Raw genomic sequence first — 17,369 nt, 5'->3', positions numbered from 1 at the left:
GGGCCGAGGGAGAGGGTATGGGAAACTCATCCTCGGGTCGCTGCGGCAAGGACAGCGGGTCCTCATGCCCAGCACAGTACGTGTCTCTTCCCATGCCTCGAGTACAAATTCACAGCCCCAAGGAGCCGGGGGCTTCCTGCCAAAGACAATTTATTGCATTTCCAGAAGAACACAGCAGAGAAATCAGTGTCCGTACCGCACACACAACACGCTGCTTTCCCAGGCGCACCAGGGGAAGGGTTTGGGGAGAGGCAGGGAAAAACCTCCCAGCAGCAGAAGGGTTCAGTGATGAGCCCGGTGACCCCTTTCCCCACCTCCCTTTCTCCCCGGGGACAAGCAGCCTTACAGAAGGAGTGGCTTGGGAAAGTGTACAGTGCGATTCCCCACCCTGGGAATGAGCCACACGCCTGGTTTTTCCCTGGCGCAGCCCGTACAGCGCTTGGACAAGGGAAACGGCTACAATCGGTGGAAGCAGTGGGAGAGAGAACCAGGAGCAGGATGGTTCAAAAGCAAGGCGGGTGGGATGGGAGGTGTCAGCCCTCACCGAGGTCTTCTGGGGTCAGCCTGGTGCTGCGGGCTCTGGGACACTCGGACACGGTGATCCACACATGGGAACTGCCAATGGCTCCCTGGCGGAGAGACCCCTGCCTTGCCAGCTCACGGGTGCTCCAGGGTTACCAGAGAGGACCCTGATGAGCGTTAAACAGGAATGAGGATCCCAGGATAGGAGCCGCGGGACAGGGAGCTCGGCAGAAGCGGCATGTCCACCCTGCTCACCAACAGCACGGGGATGATGCTGCCTGGAGCGGCGGCAAAATCACCTGGTAGTTTCCAGTGTTGGAGGACGAAAGGAGAAAGCAGGAGGCACCTAAAAAGCTGGTATGGCAAAGAATAGAGACTCTGCCCCATCACGGAGCCAAGAGGAAGGCACTACAGTCCTCAGCTGCACCAGCTGTGTATGGCAAGACACACAGACCCTGACATTAGAAGCACAGCGAGGAACCCATCGTACTTATGGAAACACACGCACCATCTCCGTGCGAGGGAGGAAGCTTGGTCTAGCCAGGCAGGCAGAGAGAGAAGCAACACCCACGCCGTAGCTCAGAGGGAGTCCGTTCGCTTGCGGGCGAACACAGCCGACATGGTCTTGACGATGCCACGAATCCCTGTACCCTTTTTCATTGCCAGTTTGGTATCGGGGATGCGCTCGGCCAGTCCATGGAAGACCATGAGGGCCCCATGATAAGCCTCAGCTGCAGAGACCTCGTAGAAACCACAGTCTAAAGAGAGGGCCAGAAGCCGACCCTCCTCGCTGGATACCACCCGCTGGTGGTGCAGGTCCCGTTTGTTGCCCACAATGACAATGGGCACCTTCTCCTGATTCTGCCCCTCCTTGGACGCCTTGATGAACTGGATTTTGAGGGGCAGGATGTTGAAGCTGGCACGGTCGCAGATGCTGTAGACCAGAACAAAGCTGTCTGCCCACTGGATTCGCTTCTCCTCCGAGGAGCCCTCCTCTGCCTGCTCCTAGGGAAAGAGAAAAGGAAGGTTTCTTTACCCGGTTTCCCTCCCTCCACACCTCCTAGCACAGGGCACGGCGATCCTGAGCCCATCAGGAGAGGGATGGCTAATGAGCAGCAGCAGAAGGGTGGAGAGAAAGAGGAGCACTGAGGAAGGCAGAGCAGGACCTGGCAGACCTCACCATGGAGACGTGATCTGGGATTCAGCATCACTGTCCTCACTTATCACCCAGCTGGCAAGCACTGCAGGCTGCAGCTGATAACAGCATGGCAACCTCAGGGCGCCACTTCCACTTCATTAGCATGGTCCTGTGCTCAATCTGGGCTGATAATGTTAGTGCTTCAGCCCCAACATCTTCAGTCAGAGGTCCACGGGCTACGGTGACTATTGCTACCCTGCCAGCAATGCTGCTGCCCTGTGCTCTGCAGGCAAAAAGGGTTTGGTTGCCTACAAACCATCTGACGCAAGAGTTCTGCTCAGCTGGAGCTCCCAGCCTATGGTTCCCCCCGTGTAACTTTTAGTAAAGGGGTTTTTTCTCTCCAGGGTGAAAACGGGTTGACGGGAGCAGAGCCCTCTCACCTGGGAATTGGGGACATCCCAGATGTGGAAGAGAATCTCTCGGCCATCCACGGTCAGGTTGTGGCTGTAGATGAATTCTGCCAAAAAATGAGAACGAAGATCTCATTGGTCTTCACGGACCCAAGAGACAGCTCCCTCAACCCAGGTCTTCCCCTCCTGGGGACAAGCCTGTCACGTCCACCCTGGGAGACCGTGCTCTACGAGGCAAGGTCTGGGGGCTCTTTTTGCACAGTAACAACCACGCAGAGCATGGGTGTTGTGTCTGCCCCAGCCTGCCTTCGCCCCAGCGTGCAGTCCAGGCACACTGGTGCCACCAGCTGCCACCACGGACCTATGGCACCCAGAGAAGCAGTTCTAGAGCAGAGATGGGTCACTGAGCAACTACAACCACCGAACCCCCCGGGAGCAGGTAAAGGCTCTGAAGAAAGGCAGGAGAGGATGGGAAGCAATGAAATCCTGCAGGCAGAAGCTGGATCACCTCCTGACCCCAGTCCCTAATGGGAACCGGCCTGGTCCTGGCCTGGCACTCACCCATGTCTCCGTACTCCCCGATAAAGCGCCGAGTGAGGAAACGCACAGTCAGAGCTGCAGAGGGAAGAATGAGCATCGTCAGAATAACCCTAAACCTGAAGGATTTTCCTTCTTAAATCCAGAGCAGAGTCAGGCACCATCCCCTTGTAAACTCCCACTAGCAGGAATGACCTCGGGTTTTCTCCCAGCCCTCGGCAGGTCTGCGAGGGGAGTGGAGGCACGGCATGAACCAGAGCATCAGCAAACCACAGCTCAGCGGAAAATAACCTTCCCCCGTCCCTCGCCCGCTGCCTGCAAGGTTGCGCTCAGCTTCCCCGCCTGGGATCACCACCGCAGCCGAGAGCTCAGCCCCATCTCACCAGCCTGCTCTGTGGGGCTGCTCTCTGCAGCTTGTTTTCCAAAAGCTGCAGCGGAGGTTTCAGCCCTTTTTTGGATGAGAGAAGCGGGTCTCCCTGCCTGGGAACCCCCTGCTCCCAGCTCACGGTCGGTTCTTACCTGATTTCCCCACGTTGTCCGCTCCCATAACGAGGACGTTTGCTTCCATCTTCAGGGCGGTGGGGCCAGGCACCTCCATGAGGGCAGGGTGGTCGGGGGTGAAGCTGGCGCTCCGGCGCAGCGGGAGCCGGAGCCCCATGCCAAGAGCGGTTGTGCCTCGTCGGCGGTCCCAGCGGCGTCTGCGACTCCTCTCCGCGCAGCCGAGGAGCCAGCGCTTCCCAAGGCACCCAGGGGACCGGCGAGGGCCATACCCCTCCCCGCAGGGGCGGTGCAGCCAGAGCTGCGGGCAGCCAGATGAAGAACTCTGTTATCACTCAGATCGTCACTAACGTACGTCAGCGCCCAGAGCCAGCACTGCCATCCCCCGGCACGGCAGGCAGCCGGGAAGCACCGTCTGGCTGCACCAGCTGCTCCACAAACCGCATCCCAGCAGGCTGCCCACGCCTGCACCTCGAGCATGCTGTCCCTTGGCAGGGCCATGAAGCCCCTTGTTCCTTCCCCACGGTGACCACGCAGCTGCCTGTGAGGAGCGGTGGAATGTCTCACGAGTGGTGGAGCATCTCGTGAGTGATGGAGCAACTCGCAAGTGATGCAGTGTTATTGCACAAGTGGTGGAGCATCTCACAAGTGACAGGGCATTGCTTCACAAGTGGTGCAGCGTCTCACAAGTGATGGAGCTTTGTCTCATGAGTAATGGAGTGTGTCACAAGTGATGAAGCGTCTCATGAGAGATGGAGTCTCTTGTGAGGGATGGAGCATCTCACGAGTGATGGAGTATTTTCTCACGAGTGGTGCAGCATCTCACGAGTGATGGAGCGTCTCACGAGTGACGAAGCAGTGTTTCACAAGCTGTGCAGCATCTCGCAAGTGATGGAGCGTTGTCTGGCGAGTGACGGAGCATCTCACAAGTGATGGAACATTGTCTCCTGAGTGATGGAGCATCTCACAAGTGATGGAGCATTGTTTCACAAGTGGTGCAGCATCTCACTAGAGATGGAGGCTCTTGTGAGCGCGGGAGCATCTCACAAGTCATGGAGTGTTGTCTCATGAGTGGTGGGAGCATCTCATGAGTGATGGAGCGCACAAGTGGTGCAGCATCTCACAAGTGATGGAGCATTGTCTGATGAGTGATGGAGCATCTCACAAGTGATGAAGCGCTGCCTCACCAGTGGTGCAGCATCTCAAGAGCGATGGAGTCTCTTGTGAGAGATGGAGCAGCTCACAAGTGATGGGAGTGTTGTCTCACAAGTGATGGAGCATCTCATGAGTGGTGGAGCGTTGTCTCACGAGCGGTGGGAGCATCTCACAAGCGATGGAGCGTTGTCTGACGAGTGATGGAGCATCCCACGAGTGATAGACTGCTGTCTGATGAGTGATGGAGCATCTCACGAGCGGTGGAGCGTTGTCTGACGAGTGATGGAGCATCCCACGAGTGATGGACTGCTGTCTGATGAGTGACGGAGCATCCCACGAGCGGTGGAGCGTTGTCTGACGAGTGATGGAGCATCCCACGAGTGATGGACTGCTGTCTGACGAGTGACGGAGCATCCCACGAGTGATGGAGCGTTGTCTGACGAGTGACGGAGCATCCCACGAGCGGTGGAGTGCTGTCTCACGAGCGGTGGAGCGCCTCAGAAGCGATGGGGCCCCTCGGGAGTCCGCACCCCTCGCCCCCGACCTGCCGCAGCCCCTGTGTGTCCCCGGCCCCCTCCCCACGCCACCCCCGCCGCCCGCCCCCTCTCCGCCCGAGGAGGGGTGAGGTCCCCTCGACAGAGCCCTCCGCCCCCGGGGCCGGGCCGGGCGGAGCCGCCTGACGCCATCGCGGCGCGCCGGGGCCGGGCGGGTGCCGCCATGGCGGCGGAGGGGGCGGCGGTGCGGGTGGCGGTGCGGGTGCGGCCGCTGCTGCCCCGGGAAGCGCTGCGGGGACACCGGCCCTGCCTGCGGGGCGACGCCGCCACCGGCGAGGTGGCGCTGGGCCGGCGCCGCCGGTTCCGCTTCGCCGCCGTGCTGCCCGAGGCGGCGGGGCAGGCGGCCGTCTACCGGGCCTGCGTCCAGCCGCTGCTGCGGGCCTTCTTCCGCGGGTTCAACGCCACCGTCTTCGCCTACGGGCAGACCGGCTCCGGCAAGACCTACACCATCGGGGAGGCCAGCGTGGGTGAGTCGCGGCACGGGCGGTGGCACCCTGCCCACCGGCATGGCCATCCTACCAGCGTCGCCATCCCACCGGCATCGCCACCATCCTCTGCGCTCCCCACCAACCCCACCAGTGCCACATCACCACCTCCCTCCATCCCAAGCCAAGCCACCATCCCAGCCATCCCTCCCGACCCACCAACTTCACCGATGCTGCCATCCCCACCCATCCCGTCAACTTTGCTCTCTCCATCCACATCCACCATCGCTTCCAAACATCACCATCCTAATCAGTCCAGCCACCCTGCCCTCCTTCTTGATCCTGCCAGCCCAAGCCCACCAACCCATCCTGCCCACCCCAGCACCCACCCACGCGGCTGTAAGCACCCCCCCACGAACAACACCTTCTTTGAGATGCCAGCGCATGGGATTTCCCCTCTACCACTGCAGGACAAGCAAGAAGACCATGTCTGGTCTGCAGGTGGTGGTGATCTTCCCAGGGCACCACTGCCTTCACCTGGCTTGAATCTGTCAGCTTTGTCCTAAAATAAACCTTAAGGAGAGGGAGGTTTGTGGGGGTTAGTCCTGTTCGTTTGTGTATGTGAAGGAGATGAGGAAAAAGGAAACCGTTCCTTTCTGTAAGTGCTGGTTTAGTGGTATTATGATATCTTACAGAGGGTGTACTGTAAACCTTTCAGTCAGCTTTAGTTAATTGCATAGTTTATAAACATTAAATTGTTTCCATGCTTTCAGTCTACCTCTCTTTTCAGTTTCCTAGTTCGGGCTATCATTGCACCAAATTTGGGGATTGCTCTTCTATATGGCTGTTGGAGACAAAAGTAAAAACCATGTAAAATCTGGCCAGCAGAGTCTGTGGCCAGATACGAGCAGGCTGCAGAACAAAAAATAAACCTTCTCGGAGCTGGGAAAAGTGTGGAGTCATGCTGGCTTCAAAGGACAGCAGGCCATAGCTGTAGGCACGGTGTTTGCTACCTGCTGAAATGCTAACGTACCTTTTCCTTCTTGAGGAAGGACTGGAAACAACCAGCGTTGCTGGAATCCAGCACGGCGGTGGGATAGGATTTGCCCCGAGGTCCTGCGGCATAGAAACGCTCAGAAGGATGTTTAATCCAGGCTGTGAGGGCTGAGCTGCGGGAGGGTTGGGAGGCTGCTCCTTTCCAGCTGACGCGTGTGCTGCAGGCAAGCTCCTGCCCACGGCTCCGTCCCCAGCGTGGGCTTCCCGGGCATTCGTCACCATGTCCATCTCTCTGCCAGCTTCCATCAATGAAGACGAGCAGGGCATCATCCCGCGTGCCATGGCTGAGACCTTCAGGCTCATCGATGAGAATGACCTGATTGACTACACGGTCCGAGTATCCTACCTGGAGGTGTACAAGGAGGAGTTTCGGGACTTGTTGCAGGTGGACACAGCCAGCAAAGACATCCAGATCCGGGAGGATGACAAGGGGAACATTGGTATGTGTGGCCAGGGTTGGGTTATCTGTCGCTGAAGGCAGAGCCAGGTCCCTCCCTCTATCCCTCTCCTGCAGCAGATTGCTGTGCTTTGTCCTGTTTGGTGTGGAAAGCTGGTCTGTGCGTGGCTCAATATGGGCAGGGTGATGGCACCAGGCTGTGCAGAGGAGCTTTGTCCTCGGGCAGCCTGTGCCTCCCAGCCACAGCTCCGTTTGCCGTTGCAGTGCTCTGTGGTGTGAAGGAGTCAGAAGTGGAAGGGCTGGACGAGGTGCTGAGCCTGCTGGAGATGGGGAACACAGCCAAGCACACGGGAGCTACCCACATCAACAGGCAGTCGAGCCGCTCGCACACCATCTTCACGGTGACCATGGAACAGCGGCGCAGGGCCGGCCGCCTCCCGCTCCACCACCACCACCCCTCCGTCCCTGCCTCAGGCCAGGTCCTGGTTTCCAAGTTTCACTTTGTGGACCTGGCGGGCTCAGAGCGAATTGTGAAGACGGGAAACACAGGGGAGAGGCTGAAGGAGAGCATCCAGATCAACAGTGGCCTCCTAGCCTTGGGCAATGTCATCAGTGCCTTGGGAGACCCTCGGAGGAAAAGCAGCCACATTCCCTACAGGGACTCCAAAATTACCAGGTACAGCTGGGACCGGGACCCCCAGGTCTCACGGGCTCTTGGACCAACAGGAGGGAGCTGATGCTTCTCCCTGCCTTTCCCATACCCAGCCTGCCGGGTTTGGTGGCGGAGTCCCCAGGCTCGCCAAGAGGAGCTTGCAGGGCCAGTTGTCCCTTCTGCTGTCACACCGGGCTCTCAGACCAACTACTTGATGCTATGGGGCCAGTTCACCCGCTGTGCCTCACAGCAGTTTACAGGTCTGCCCTCTGTGCAGGTCTTCACGTAGGGAAGCTTGAGCAGCAATGAAGCCAGGACAGAAACGAGAGACTAGCTTATTGCAGAAGATGGGGCTTGCATAAGTCATGCTGCTGAAGCTGAGATGGGGTGTCACCAAGGGTCATCCTGCCCTTCCTGCCTGGCAATGAATAAAAAGTCCTTCGAGTAGGCTTCTTTGGTAGTTGACAGTTAGTTTTTAGCTCAAGTAGGTGGCCTGAGCAATCTCCAGCAGGTTCCCATGGAGCACGTGCCTAGCAGTGATCACAGAGTGAGGGAGCTCCCAGCCTCGGGAATTATTCAGATGGAAACTTGACACAGCGCAAACTGTTATTCCTCTGCTTGACGATCCTGCTCACTTCACTAGTGCCAAACAGTGCTGAACAGAGCAAGAATATCATTTTGCTTGGGCTTAACATCTGAAAAGGATTGGAAACCTTCTGGTTATGCATTATTTTGTATTTCATCTATTTTAATGACTCTGCTCTTCCCTAGGATCCTGAAAGACTCTCTGGGTGGGAATGCCCAGACTGTGATGATAGCCTGTGTCAGCCCATCCTCCTCCGACTTCGATGAGAGCCTCAACACGCTGAATTATGCCAACCGGGCTCAAAACATCCAGAACAAGGCCGTGGTGAACTGCCGCAAGGAGACGGAGCACGTTGAGGAGCTTCATCGGCAGATAAAGAACCTGCAGAAGGCACTGGAACAGCGGCACCGCTCCGAAACCCGTATCATCAACCGCTCGGCCACCGCCAAACGATGCGTGCCAGATCCCACGGCTCGGCTGCTGGCAGAGTGCGCGCATTACCGGACCTGCACCGACGCCGCGTACCGGCTGCTGATGGAGCTGCAGGAGGACAGTAACCTGACGGTGGAGCAGATCTTGCGGGTTAAGGAGTGGCTGTGTGCGGTGGAGAGCGAGAGGAGCGAGCTGACCTCAGCCGGGCTAGATAGCGGCATCGAGAGCACCTCCGCGGAAGACCAGAGCCCCGAGGCACAAGGCTCAAATCTGGGAAAAGCCCAGGTAACGGTTGGTGTGTTGCAGCTCTGAGGTTGGGTTCATCTGATGGTCACTGAACGCGTGGTGGAAGGGTCAGTAGAGGGAGAGGAGGAGAAGCAACCTGTCCACAAAGCCGTAGGGAGGCAGAAAGATGTGGTCCTTGGAGCAGGCAGGGAGAGGTTGGATTCAGCTGCAGCAGAGACACCTATTTTGTAGGAAAAATCTGGGTCTGCAGAGCTGCTGTGCCCTTGCAGAGTCCAGCATGGGAAAGGAAGGGCAGAGGTGGATGCTGATGCTGCCTCTCTTGTATTCCGGGGGGCAGATGAACACCGAGAAGGGGTGTGAGTCCATCAAAGACGAGCAGGTGGCCAAACTGCAGAGGCAAGTGGAGCGCCTGGAGGAGGAAAACCGTGATTTCCTGGCTGCCCTAGAGGATGCCATGGAGCAGTACAAGCTGCAGGTACTTCTGGGCTCTGCTGTCTTTGTAGGGGCCTGCCCCACTCCTCCCCTTCCTCCCCAGGAGAGCACAGCTCAGCTCTCAGGTTCTTCTGCAGCAGGTCTGTGATCCACGTGTACAAACTCAATGTTTTTCTCGTTGCCTCCTAGAGCGACAAGCTGCAGGAGCAGCAGGATAAGATCTCAGAGCTGCACGTGCGCTTGGAGATGGCAATGCCAAACCTGTGTGTACCAGAACTGCTGGAAAACCTTCACCTGGTGACTGCCGACCAGAGACCTCACACAGCCCCGCTGGATGCTGCCTCATCCCATGGCCTCAGCGGGGTTCCCTCGAGGCTCCTTGCCACTGAGCAGAGCGGCAGAGACCTTTGTAGGAAGGTGAGGGTGCAAGTCTGTGCCATTGAGGAGTTGTTGCCTTTTCACTCGGGTGCTCCACTGGGTGAACAATTTTTTCCCCACCATTGAACATGAACCTTGTCAGAGGTGCAGTCTGGAGGACTGCGCTCAGTGTTCGCATCCGAAGAGATTCACAACTCTGGCAAGACCAGCCCAACTTCAAAACTGAGGCTTTTACTTCGATGTTACGGGCAGGTCCCAAACTTGCTCAGCTTGTGAGCAGCAGAGGGCAGGAGGTCAGGCAACTAGCAAACGCGCTCAGCTCCATTTTGTTGCGTCTTCTCTTGTCTAGCAGTGACACCCAGCTGAGCGCTGCTTTTTTCTAATATGGGCTCTCACACGGCACGTTTCCTCTCTTCCCGATTTTCTGCCCGAGCAGCTTGACAGCAACCCCTCCTTCCAGGAGGAGGACCTGGCAGGCTGGCACCTGAACCACACGCAGTGTCCAAGTGGCAATCCGGAGATCAAAGCCACGGTGCTGAGGAAGGAGCTCAACCAGGACTCGGAGAAGCCAGCGGAGGTGTCCTCGGGAGAGGAGGAGGAGGAGTGGGAACAGAAACGGTCCCTGTCCCAGCGCCGGTGAGTTGAGGCTGTCCCAGCACCATGCAGTGCCCTGGTAGGTGCGTGACCTGGCTGTCCCACCTCCGCATCTCAGCTCTCATGTAGGATGTAGAAGCAAACGCTGCCTCTGGGGTCAGTGATTCTGCTGAGACAGCTGCCTGCTTGCTGGGCAGCTAATTACCAGCTTTCCTGACCATAGCTACTGTTTCTATCTCCTGAAGCTTGTGGATCATGAGGGTCTTTACTGGGAACAGCTCTGGCAGTGCCCAGACCCAGCTGATTAATTTGCTGCTCCTTCTAGAAACGGGATCCAAAGCTGGAGCAAGAAAGAGGTTTGCAAGTTGAGCGAGGAGCCAAATGGAGGCAATGCCCCCTTGATTCAGGAGGAGCAGCTGGAGCTGTTAAAAGGCAAGTAGCAACTGTAGGGGTAGGTCGTTGGACAATTTTCCTAGGGCTGGTGGTGCTTCACAGGTGCTGTTGATAGGAAGGGAATGTGTCCCACCTGGATGAGACCAGAGGACAAAAATGGAGCAGGTGACAATCTGGCTGCTTTTGTTAAGGAGAAACTTGAACTGCTGGGGTCTGGCGAGAACTGTGTGTTTTGGTGGAAGCTGGGGGTGACTCTGGGTGGTGCTGTGTCAGTTCTTGGCTACAGATCTGAGGATGGATTGTCCTTCTGTCACCTATAGCTGCTAAGACACAACGTTCCTTACCTGGGAATTTGCGTTGCAGAGGTCTGCAGGAAGCAGGAGCCGCTGCTCGGTCCCAGGGAGCACTTGCCAGGGAAGGACTCCGAGTGGAGGCTGGTGCAAGCACAGCAGAAGATCCGAGAGCTGGCAATCAACATCCGCATGAAGGAGGAGCTGATCACAGAGCTCATTAAGACAGGTACATAGCTGCCGGTAGGATCTTGCGTGCATTCCCTATGAAGTCTGCTCCTAGTTGGGATACTTGGTCTCTACTCCCATCCTCACCTTCCCTCCCAGTGTTGTCTGTGCCCAGTCCTCTCCCATGTAAGCAGGAGAGCAGTGTTTCTCCTTCCCTCCAGCTGAATGAGTCCCTTCCCATTGGTTTCTCCCCTGGAATAACTGAGGGCAAAGGAGCATTCAGTCTCTGTAGCCAAGAATACTTGAGGAGGAAGAGAGAGGAAAGGTCCGTCCCTGGGCAGAATCCTGACTGTGAGGGAAGGGGGCCTGGAGGTCACGGCGGAGGGGGGTGTGTTGCAGGCAAGGACGCCCAGGCTCTGAACAGGCAGTACTGCCGGAAGATCAGCGAGCTGGAGCAGGAGGCAGAGCAGGTGCGGGCAGAGCTGAGCGACAGCCAGAAGCAGCTCCAGGAGCTGGAGGGCAAAGAGCTGTGGGACCCCGGGGAGAAGCGCAAGCTGCAGGAGTACCGCACGCGCGTGGCAGCCGCACAGAGCAAGGCACAGGTGAGTGGGAAGGGCTCTACCCACCTGGGGAGGTGGGCAGGGGCAGAGTTGGGGGCATCTCTGCAAAGGGCATGGGGGAGACGCCGAGCCCAAGGGCAGCTTTCACCCTCCGGCAGGTTCTGTGCAAGAAGAAGCAGGCAACAGAAAGGCTGGTGTCGCTCTCGGCCCAGAGCGAGAAGCGAGTGCAGGAGCTGGAGAGGAACATTCAGGTGATGCGGCGGCAGCAGGGCCAGCTGCAGCGCCGGCTGCGGGAGGAGAGCGAGCAGAAGCGGCGGCTGGAGACAGAGGTGAATAAGCGACAGCACCAAGTCAAGGTAAGAGCGAAGGAGCAGCTGTGCTACTGCGGTATTTGTGAGGACGATGATGGGTGGGCTCTGCAAGCTGCTGGGCAGGCTGGTGTAGCTCTGATGGGGTCTGCGATTGTCTTGGAGAGCATGGGGATGGAGAGTGGAATTTTTTTAAGAGTATCCAAAGAGCTAGCAGAGAACACAACCTGTCCCTCAGCCCCTGGCTCTAGGGCAAAGAAGCCTCTCGAGGTTCACAGCTGCTCCTTCCCATACAGGAACTGGAACTGAAGCACGAGCAGCACCAGAAAATCCTGCGCATCAAAACAGAGGAAATTGCAGCTTTCCAGAGGAAGCGGCGGAGCGGCAGCAACGGCTCCGTGATCAGCTTGGAGCAGCAGCAGGTACAGGCAGAGCGAGCCTGCCGCCTCCGTCCTGTTCCAAGGGGACTGCTGTGGCGTACTGGTGGTTGATGGGGGAGGCCTGGAAGCAGGGGTTTCAGCTTGAGACGGGACATAGCCCATCCTGCCCTTGAGGAGGACAGTCCATAATGTCACTTGTGTTTAGTAGCAGAGAACTTACATCTTGTCTTACCCCCAGGACCAGTATTCTCTTCTAAATCCTAGCATTGGTAAAGCAGCTGTGAAATTTTGTCTGTCAGCAGAAGGGTGGTGGGAGATGCGGCCCTCAAGAACTCCTTGGCAGCTGGGGAGTTAGCTCAGCTCTCCCTCTCAGAGCAGCTGGAAGGATAAAACCAGTGAAGCACAGCCATCAATGTGCCCTTGTGGCCAAGAAGGCCAGTGGCATCCTGAGGTGCATCAAGAAGAGTGTGGCCAGCAGGTCGAGGGAGGTCATCCTCCCCCTCTGCTCTGCCTTGGTGAGGCCGCACCTGGAGCACTGTGTCCAATTCTGGGCTCCCCGGTTCAAGAAGGACAGGGAACTGCTGGAGAGGGTGCAGCAAAGGGCTACCAAGATGATTAGGGGACGGGAACACCTCTCTTATGAGGAAAGGCTGAGGGACCTGGGTCTCTTCAGTCTCGAAAAAAGACGACTGAGGGGGGACCTTATCAATGCTTATAAACACTGAAAGGGCGGGTGTCAGGAGGATGGGGCCAGGCTCTTTTCAGTGGTGCCCAGCGACAGGACAAGAGGTAACGGGCACGAACTTGACCATAGGAAGTTCCATCTAAACATGAGGAGGAACTTCTTTCCTTTGAGGGTGGCAGAGCCCTGGCACAGGCTGCCCAGAGAGGTGGGGGAGTCTCCGTCTCTGGAGACATTCAGAACCCCTCTGGACGTGTTCCTGTGTGACCTGCTCTGGGTGACCCTGCTCTGGCAGGGGGTTGGACTAGATGATCTCCAGAGGTCCCTTCCAACCCTATGATTCTATGAAGTCTGGGCTATAGGGGTTAACAGAGATGAACTCAAAACTCTCTGATCTCAACCCCATTACTCTTTAGCAGTCCTGGGCATTGCTGCTGCTGTCCGCGTGCATGCACATGCCCTTTGCCTCTCCTTCCATCAGAAAATTGAGGAACAGAAGAAGTGGCTGGATATGGAGATGGATAAAGTTCTCGAGCAGCGTCGGGCCCTGGATGAGCTGGAAGATGAGCTGCGGAAGCGGGAAGCTATCGTGGCCAAAAAGGAAGCCCTGCTGCAGGAGAAGAACGGCCTGGAGAGCAAACGACTGCGCTCCAGCCAGGTAGGACAAGAGCATGACACCTCAACCCCTTGCTTGATTTCCAGCAGAGGTGGGAGGCTGGAAGACCCGTGTGCCATCCTGTGTCTGGCAGAGGGCTGCATATCAGGATGAGATAGTGTTGGGAAGTGAGTAGCAAATCTGCCTCTGCAGGAGACCCTGCGTGTGCTGTGCCTCTGAGGCAGTTGTTTTGGTAGCTCTTAGCTTAGGTGTGTGTGGTTGCTTGACCTGTGGAAGGAGTAGAAAGGGGCTGGGGGGCTGATTTGCCTTTAGAGCAGATCCCCTCGAGCATCTTCTGCTGCAGGCCCTGACAGATGACATAGTGCGTGTGTCCAGCCGCCTGGAGCACTTAGAGAAGGAGCTGACTGAGAAGAACGGGCAGCTGCGTCATGGCAGCGCCCACGACCAGCAGCAGATCCGCCAGGAGATCAACAGCCTGCGCCAGGAGAAGGACCAGCTGCTCAAACAGAGGTTGGAGCTCGACAACAAGCTGCGTCAGGGCACCCTGCTGTCCCCCGAGGTACCTCTTCTTGGGCTGGGCTGCTCTGCTTGCAAGAGCATGCGAAAGGAAGAGAGAACTACCTGAAAGGAAGTTGTAGCAAGGTGGGGGCTCAGTCTCTTCTTCCAAGTAACAAACGATAGGACAAGAGGAAATGGCCTCAAGCTGCATTGGATATTAGGAAAAGTTTCTTCACTGAAAGGGTTGTCAAGCATTGGAACAGGTTGCCTAGGGAAGTGGTGGAGTCACCATCCCTGGAGGTATTTAAAAGACGTGTAGATGTGGTGCTGAGGGACGTGGTTTAGCGGTGGACTTAGGTTGGAGAGGACCTTTAAGATCATCAAGTCCAAATGATTCTATGATTCTATGCTCAGGTAAAGACCTGAGCATGGGGTCAATAGCAGATGCTCCCCCACATTTCCAAACCATGCATATCCCAACTTCGTGCCAGGACTACTGAGGTGACAAGGGAGGTGGGGGGCAAGGTGAGACAGAGCAAACCCTTTGCTCCCTAGTTAACCACAGCTTTGCCCTGGCAGGAAGAACGGATCTTGTTCCAGCTGGATGAGGCAATCGAGGCTCTGGATGCAGCCATCGAGTACAAGAATGAGTCTATTACGTGTAGGCAACGAGTCCTGCGGGCCTCGGCCAGCCTCCTGTCCCAGTGCGAGATGAACCTCATGGCCAAGCTCAGCTACCTTTCCTCCTCCGAGACCCGAGCTCTGCTCTGCAAGTACTTCGACAAGGTGGGAGACAGCTGCCCTCTGTGCTGGTGGGAGCTGCAGTATCTGACTAAACTCTTGTTTTCCTCACTTTCAAGCTTTCTGCCTGCCTCCTACTGTACTTTTGCGCTGTAAAGTCAGGCCACAAAGCCACAGCACCATGATCCCCACCTATCCCAACACCTGGGAGAAGGGCTTAACTAGTCTTAGGATGCATGGATCCCTGCAGTGGCTCTGACACATCAGTGCAGCCACACATTGCTCTTCCCTCTGAGGCAGCTGGGACGCCCCAGAACTACTAACCTTCATATGCTGTACCAAAATACTAACTTGATCAGGCTCAGCGGGGCACGAAATCTTCCCAAGCTCTGAAGGAGCTGAGATGTTCCTTGCTCTTGGACCCTGGCCAGGTCGTGACGCTGCGAGAAGATCAGCACAGGCAGCACATTGCCTTCTCGGAGCTGGAGATGCAGCTGGAGGAGCAGCAGCAGCTGGTGTACTGGCTGGAAGCAGCCGTGGAGCGCCAGCGCCTGGAAATGGACCGTCAGCTCACCCTGCAGCAGAAGGAGCATGAGCAGAACATGCAGTTACTGCTCCAGCAGAGCCGTGGTAACCACCCAGGCTCCTGAAACAGGCAGCAGTGGCACTGCTTTTGTAGCTCACGGGGCTCACAGCTTGAAACGGCCTTGTTTTCCCTTGTAGAGCACATGGATGAGGGGCTGGCCAGCAGCAAGCTGCAGTATGAGGCAAGGATTCAGGTGCTGGAAAAGGAGCTGAGCCGTTATATGCGGGCAAACCAGGAGCTGAACCAGAGGCTCATGAACCTCCATCCTGGGCAGACCAGAGGTGAGAGGAAACCCAGGACGGGGCTTTACTGTTCCTATCAAGTTAAAAGTAAGGGAGTTTAAATTCCCTTCCGTGGCAGTGAGAGCTCAGAGCGGAGCAGGTGATTGATGGCCTTGAGCAAGTGCTCTACAGGTACTGATTTTGATGAAAAAAGTAGAGATCCTGATACTCATCTCGCTGTACCCCCAATCTTTCCCAGCAGGGATGGAGAGAAGCATTCATGGGGTTGGGGACAGAGCTCCCCCCGCGCTCGGGACCTGCGAGGAATCCAGCCTTGGGGAGCAGCCCATGCCTCTGGCTGTCGCTGAAGAAAGCCATTGGGTCAGGGATGAGAGCAGGGACCTGGTGCACGCCCCGTTGCCAGCAACGTGGCGGCGTTCCTCCCTGCCCAACGACAGCCCCGGGGACCTTCGGCAGAGGGATCCCGAGCACTTGCTGAGAGCGGGGCAGCCCCACGAGGTGCACCCACCACGGACCCTCGCTCCAGCCTCCAAGCCCCGCCGGGAGCTGCGCAGAGCCAGCCTGAACATGACCCCAGTGCCTTACCACCCAGCAATGATAGACGTGAGGAAGAACCCACTCTAGACATGAGCTTAACGCTTACCCGGCACAGGGCAGGGAGGAGCAGATATTGCTGATGGTGAGCTTAAGAGCCTTCCTGCCCCTGAAGCCAGCCCGGCGACAAACCTGTTACATTTCAGAGGCCTGAGGAAGAGAAAGGTGTAACTTTTCATCATAAGGGAAGCAAACATGTAAGGTGTGGGAGCACCAGTCTGTGTTCTCCACGTTGCTGCCAGTCCAGGCAGCGCTGGCTGGACACCTTTCCTCCCACACCCTCAGCGGCTTAAACACTGGGAAGCGGGAGATGCCTCTTAACACTAAAAAACTTGTTTACAGCTTGGAAACCTCTGCTGCAGTGCTTGCTCTCAGCCCTAGCAGCCTCAGAGGGAGATGTTCTGCGATCCTGCAGGACTTGTACATAGATTTTTTTGTAGTAACTTTGGTTTTTTACATTTCTACTGGTAACTTTTATAATAAAGCAGAGTGAGTTTTATGAAGCAGTCACTTGTCAGAGGCTCCAGTCGTCACTTTGGGTGTGTAGGAAAGGAGTTCTATTTAAACCTCACTGCATGGGAACTCGGCTGCTGTCACCGTGTTGCCTTAATGTTTAAATACCTGCTTTGTAAGTGCTCAGTCAGAGCTGGCAGGCTTCCTACGTTGAGCTGCTGCAGGAAGAGCAGCTCCAGACAGCACTAGAATTGTCTGAAGCTTCCAGGATAAAAGCAACCTTGGTTCAGTGCCATTTTGTGCTCTAGCCTATAAGCTGCTTTAAGCAAAACTTCCAGTCTGGATGTAAGGGAGATTAAACAGAAACTTGCAACTTCACACTGACACCATCCACCTCAGGAAGGAGGACATAAGTTTAATTCTGGCAGAGCAAGAAATGAAAGCCCCAGTACCTGCTTTAAGGGCAAGGCAGGGTGAAACGGCAGCTGACCCCAAAAAGCAAGCCACTGCTTCAGCCTAAAATCACAAGGTGCACAGCTACCACTTGAGGAGTAACATACACCAAATCAAGACCCACCATCTGACGTAGGAACCACCTTATGATCTTCCTCCTGCATACTTGATCTTGCCTGTAGGGGTATGGATTTGAGGGGGGATATTACTGAGAGCTCTAGGTGTGGCTGAGCTGCACGAGATTTAAGTTCAGAGCCCTTATTTTCTGCTGTTGAAAACAAAGATCTTCAGCAGAGAAAAGATGAATCCATCCTACTTGGAAGTAAGTAGTAGTCTTGGAGGTCCGTACTTGTGTATCAATCCACATCCTTGAAGCAGGTGCACCTCTCACAC

At 56.4% G+C, this 17,369-nt stretch overlaps 2 protein-coding genes across 5 annotated transcripts; one reads left to right on the top strand and one right to left on the bottom strand.

Moving 5' to 3' along the window:
- Positions 1-125: 125 nt before the first annotated feature.
- On the bottom strand, positions 126-4,835 carry LOC141748683 (ras-related and estrogen-regulated growth inhibitor-like protein). Its single transcript, XM_074601119.1, has 4 exons — positions 3,127-4,835; positions 2,632-2,685; positions 2,101-2,177; positions 126-1,527 (listed from the first exon to the last, which is right to left on the bottom strand). The coding sequence occupies exons 1-4, from the start codon at positions 3,263-3,265 to the stop codon at positions 1,102-1,104; spliced, it is 696 nt and encodes a 231-aa protein (XP_074457220.1). The 5' UTR covers positions 3,266-4,835; the 3' UTR covers positions 126-1,101.
- A 19-nt stretch (positions 4,836-4,854) lies between these two features.
- On the top strand, positions 4,855-16,576 carry KIF7 (kinesin family member 7). 4 transcript variants are annotated; one of them, XM_074601116.1, is made up of 18 exons: positions 4,855-5,281; positions 6,535-6,735; positions 6,957-7,368; positions 8,116-8,653; positions 8,946-9,083; positions 9,230-9,457; positions 9,855-10,054; positions 10,338-10,444; positions 10,769-10,924; positions 11,263-11,465; positions 11,582-11,779; positions 12,028-12,153; positions 13,275-13,451; positions 13,753-13,968; positions 14,487-14,693; positions 15,080-15,278; positions 15,372-15,515; positions 15,718-16,576. In XM_074601116.1, exons 1-18 carry the CDS (start codon positions 4,978-4,980, stop codon positions 16,098-16,100), a joined length of 4,137 nt encoding a protein of 1,378 aa, XP_074457217.1. In that variant the 5' UTR covers positions 4,855-4,977; the 3' UTR covers positions 16,101-16,576. The 4 variants fall into 4 exon arrangements, with proteins under 4 accessions (XP_074457217.1, XP_074457216.1, XP_074457219.1 ...); XM_074601115.1 differs by having other exon boundaries at positions 15,715-16,576; XM_074601118.1 differs by having other exon boundaries at positions 4,856-5,281; positions 8,116-8,647.
- The last annotated feature ends 793 nt before the right edge of the window (positions 16,577-17,369 follow it).

Source organism: Larus michahellis, chromosome 9 (assembly GCF_964199755.1).
Source record: "Larus michahellis chromosome 9, bLarMic1.1, whole genome shotgun sequence".
Classification (NCBI taxonomy): Eukaryota; Metazoa; Chordata; class Aves; order Charadriiformes; family Laridae; genus Larus; species Larus michahellis.
The sequence above is the reverse complement of the archived record's forward strand: the minus strand, read 5'-3'. Positions and strand labels throughout refer to the sequence as shown.

Excerpts from the sequence above, each read along its gene's own strand:
- KIF7 (XM_074601115.1), top strand. The coding sequence starts at position 4,978 with ATGGCGGCGGAGGGGGCGGCGGTGCGGGTGGCGGTGCGGGTGCGGCCG. Across the intron at positions 10,925-11,262 it reads CACAGAGCTCATTAAGACAG|GCAAGGACGCCCAGGCTCTG; the intron begins GTACATAGCTGC and ends GGTGTGTTGCAG. Across the intron at positions 11,780-12,027 it reads AGCGACAGCACCAAGTCAAG|GAACTGGAACTGAAGCACGA; the intron begins GTAAGAGCGAAG and ends CTTCCCATACAG.
- LOC141748683 (XM_074601119.1), bottom strand. The coding sequence starts at position 3,265 with ATGGGGCTCCGGCTCCCGCTGCGCCGGAGCGCCAGCTTCACCCCCGAC. Across the intron at positions 2,178-2,631 it reads CGGGGAGTACGGAGACATGG|AATTCATCTACAGCCACAAC; the intron begins GTGAGTGCCAGG and ends ATTTTTTGGCAG. Across the intron at positions 1,528-2,100 it reads GGGATGTCCCCAATTCCCAG|GAGCAGGCAGAGGAGGGCTC; the intron begins GTGAGAGGGCTC and ends CTCTTTCCCTAG.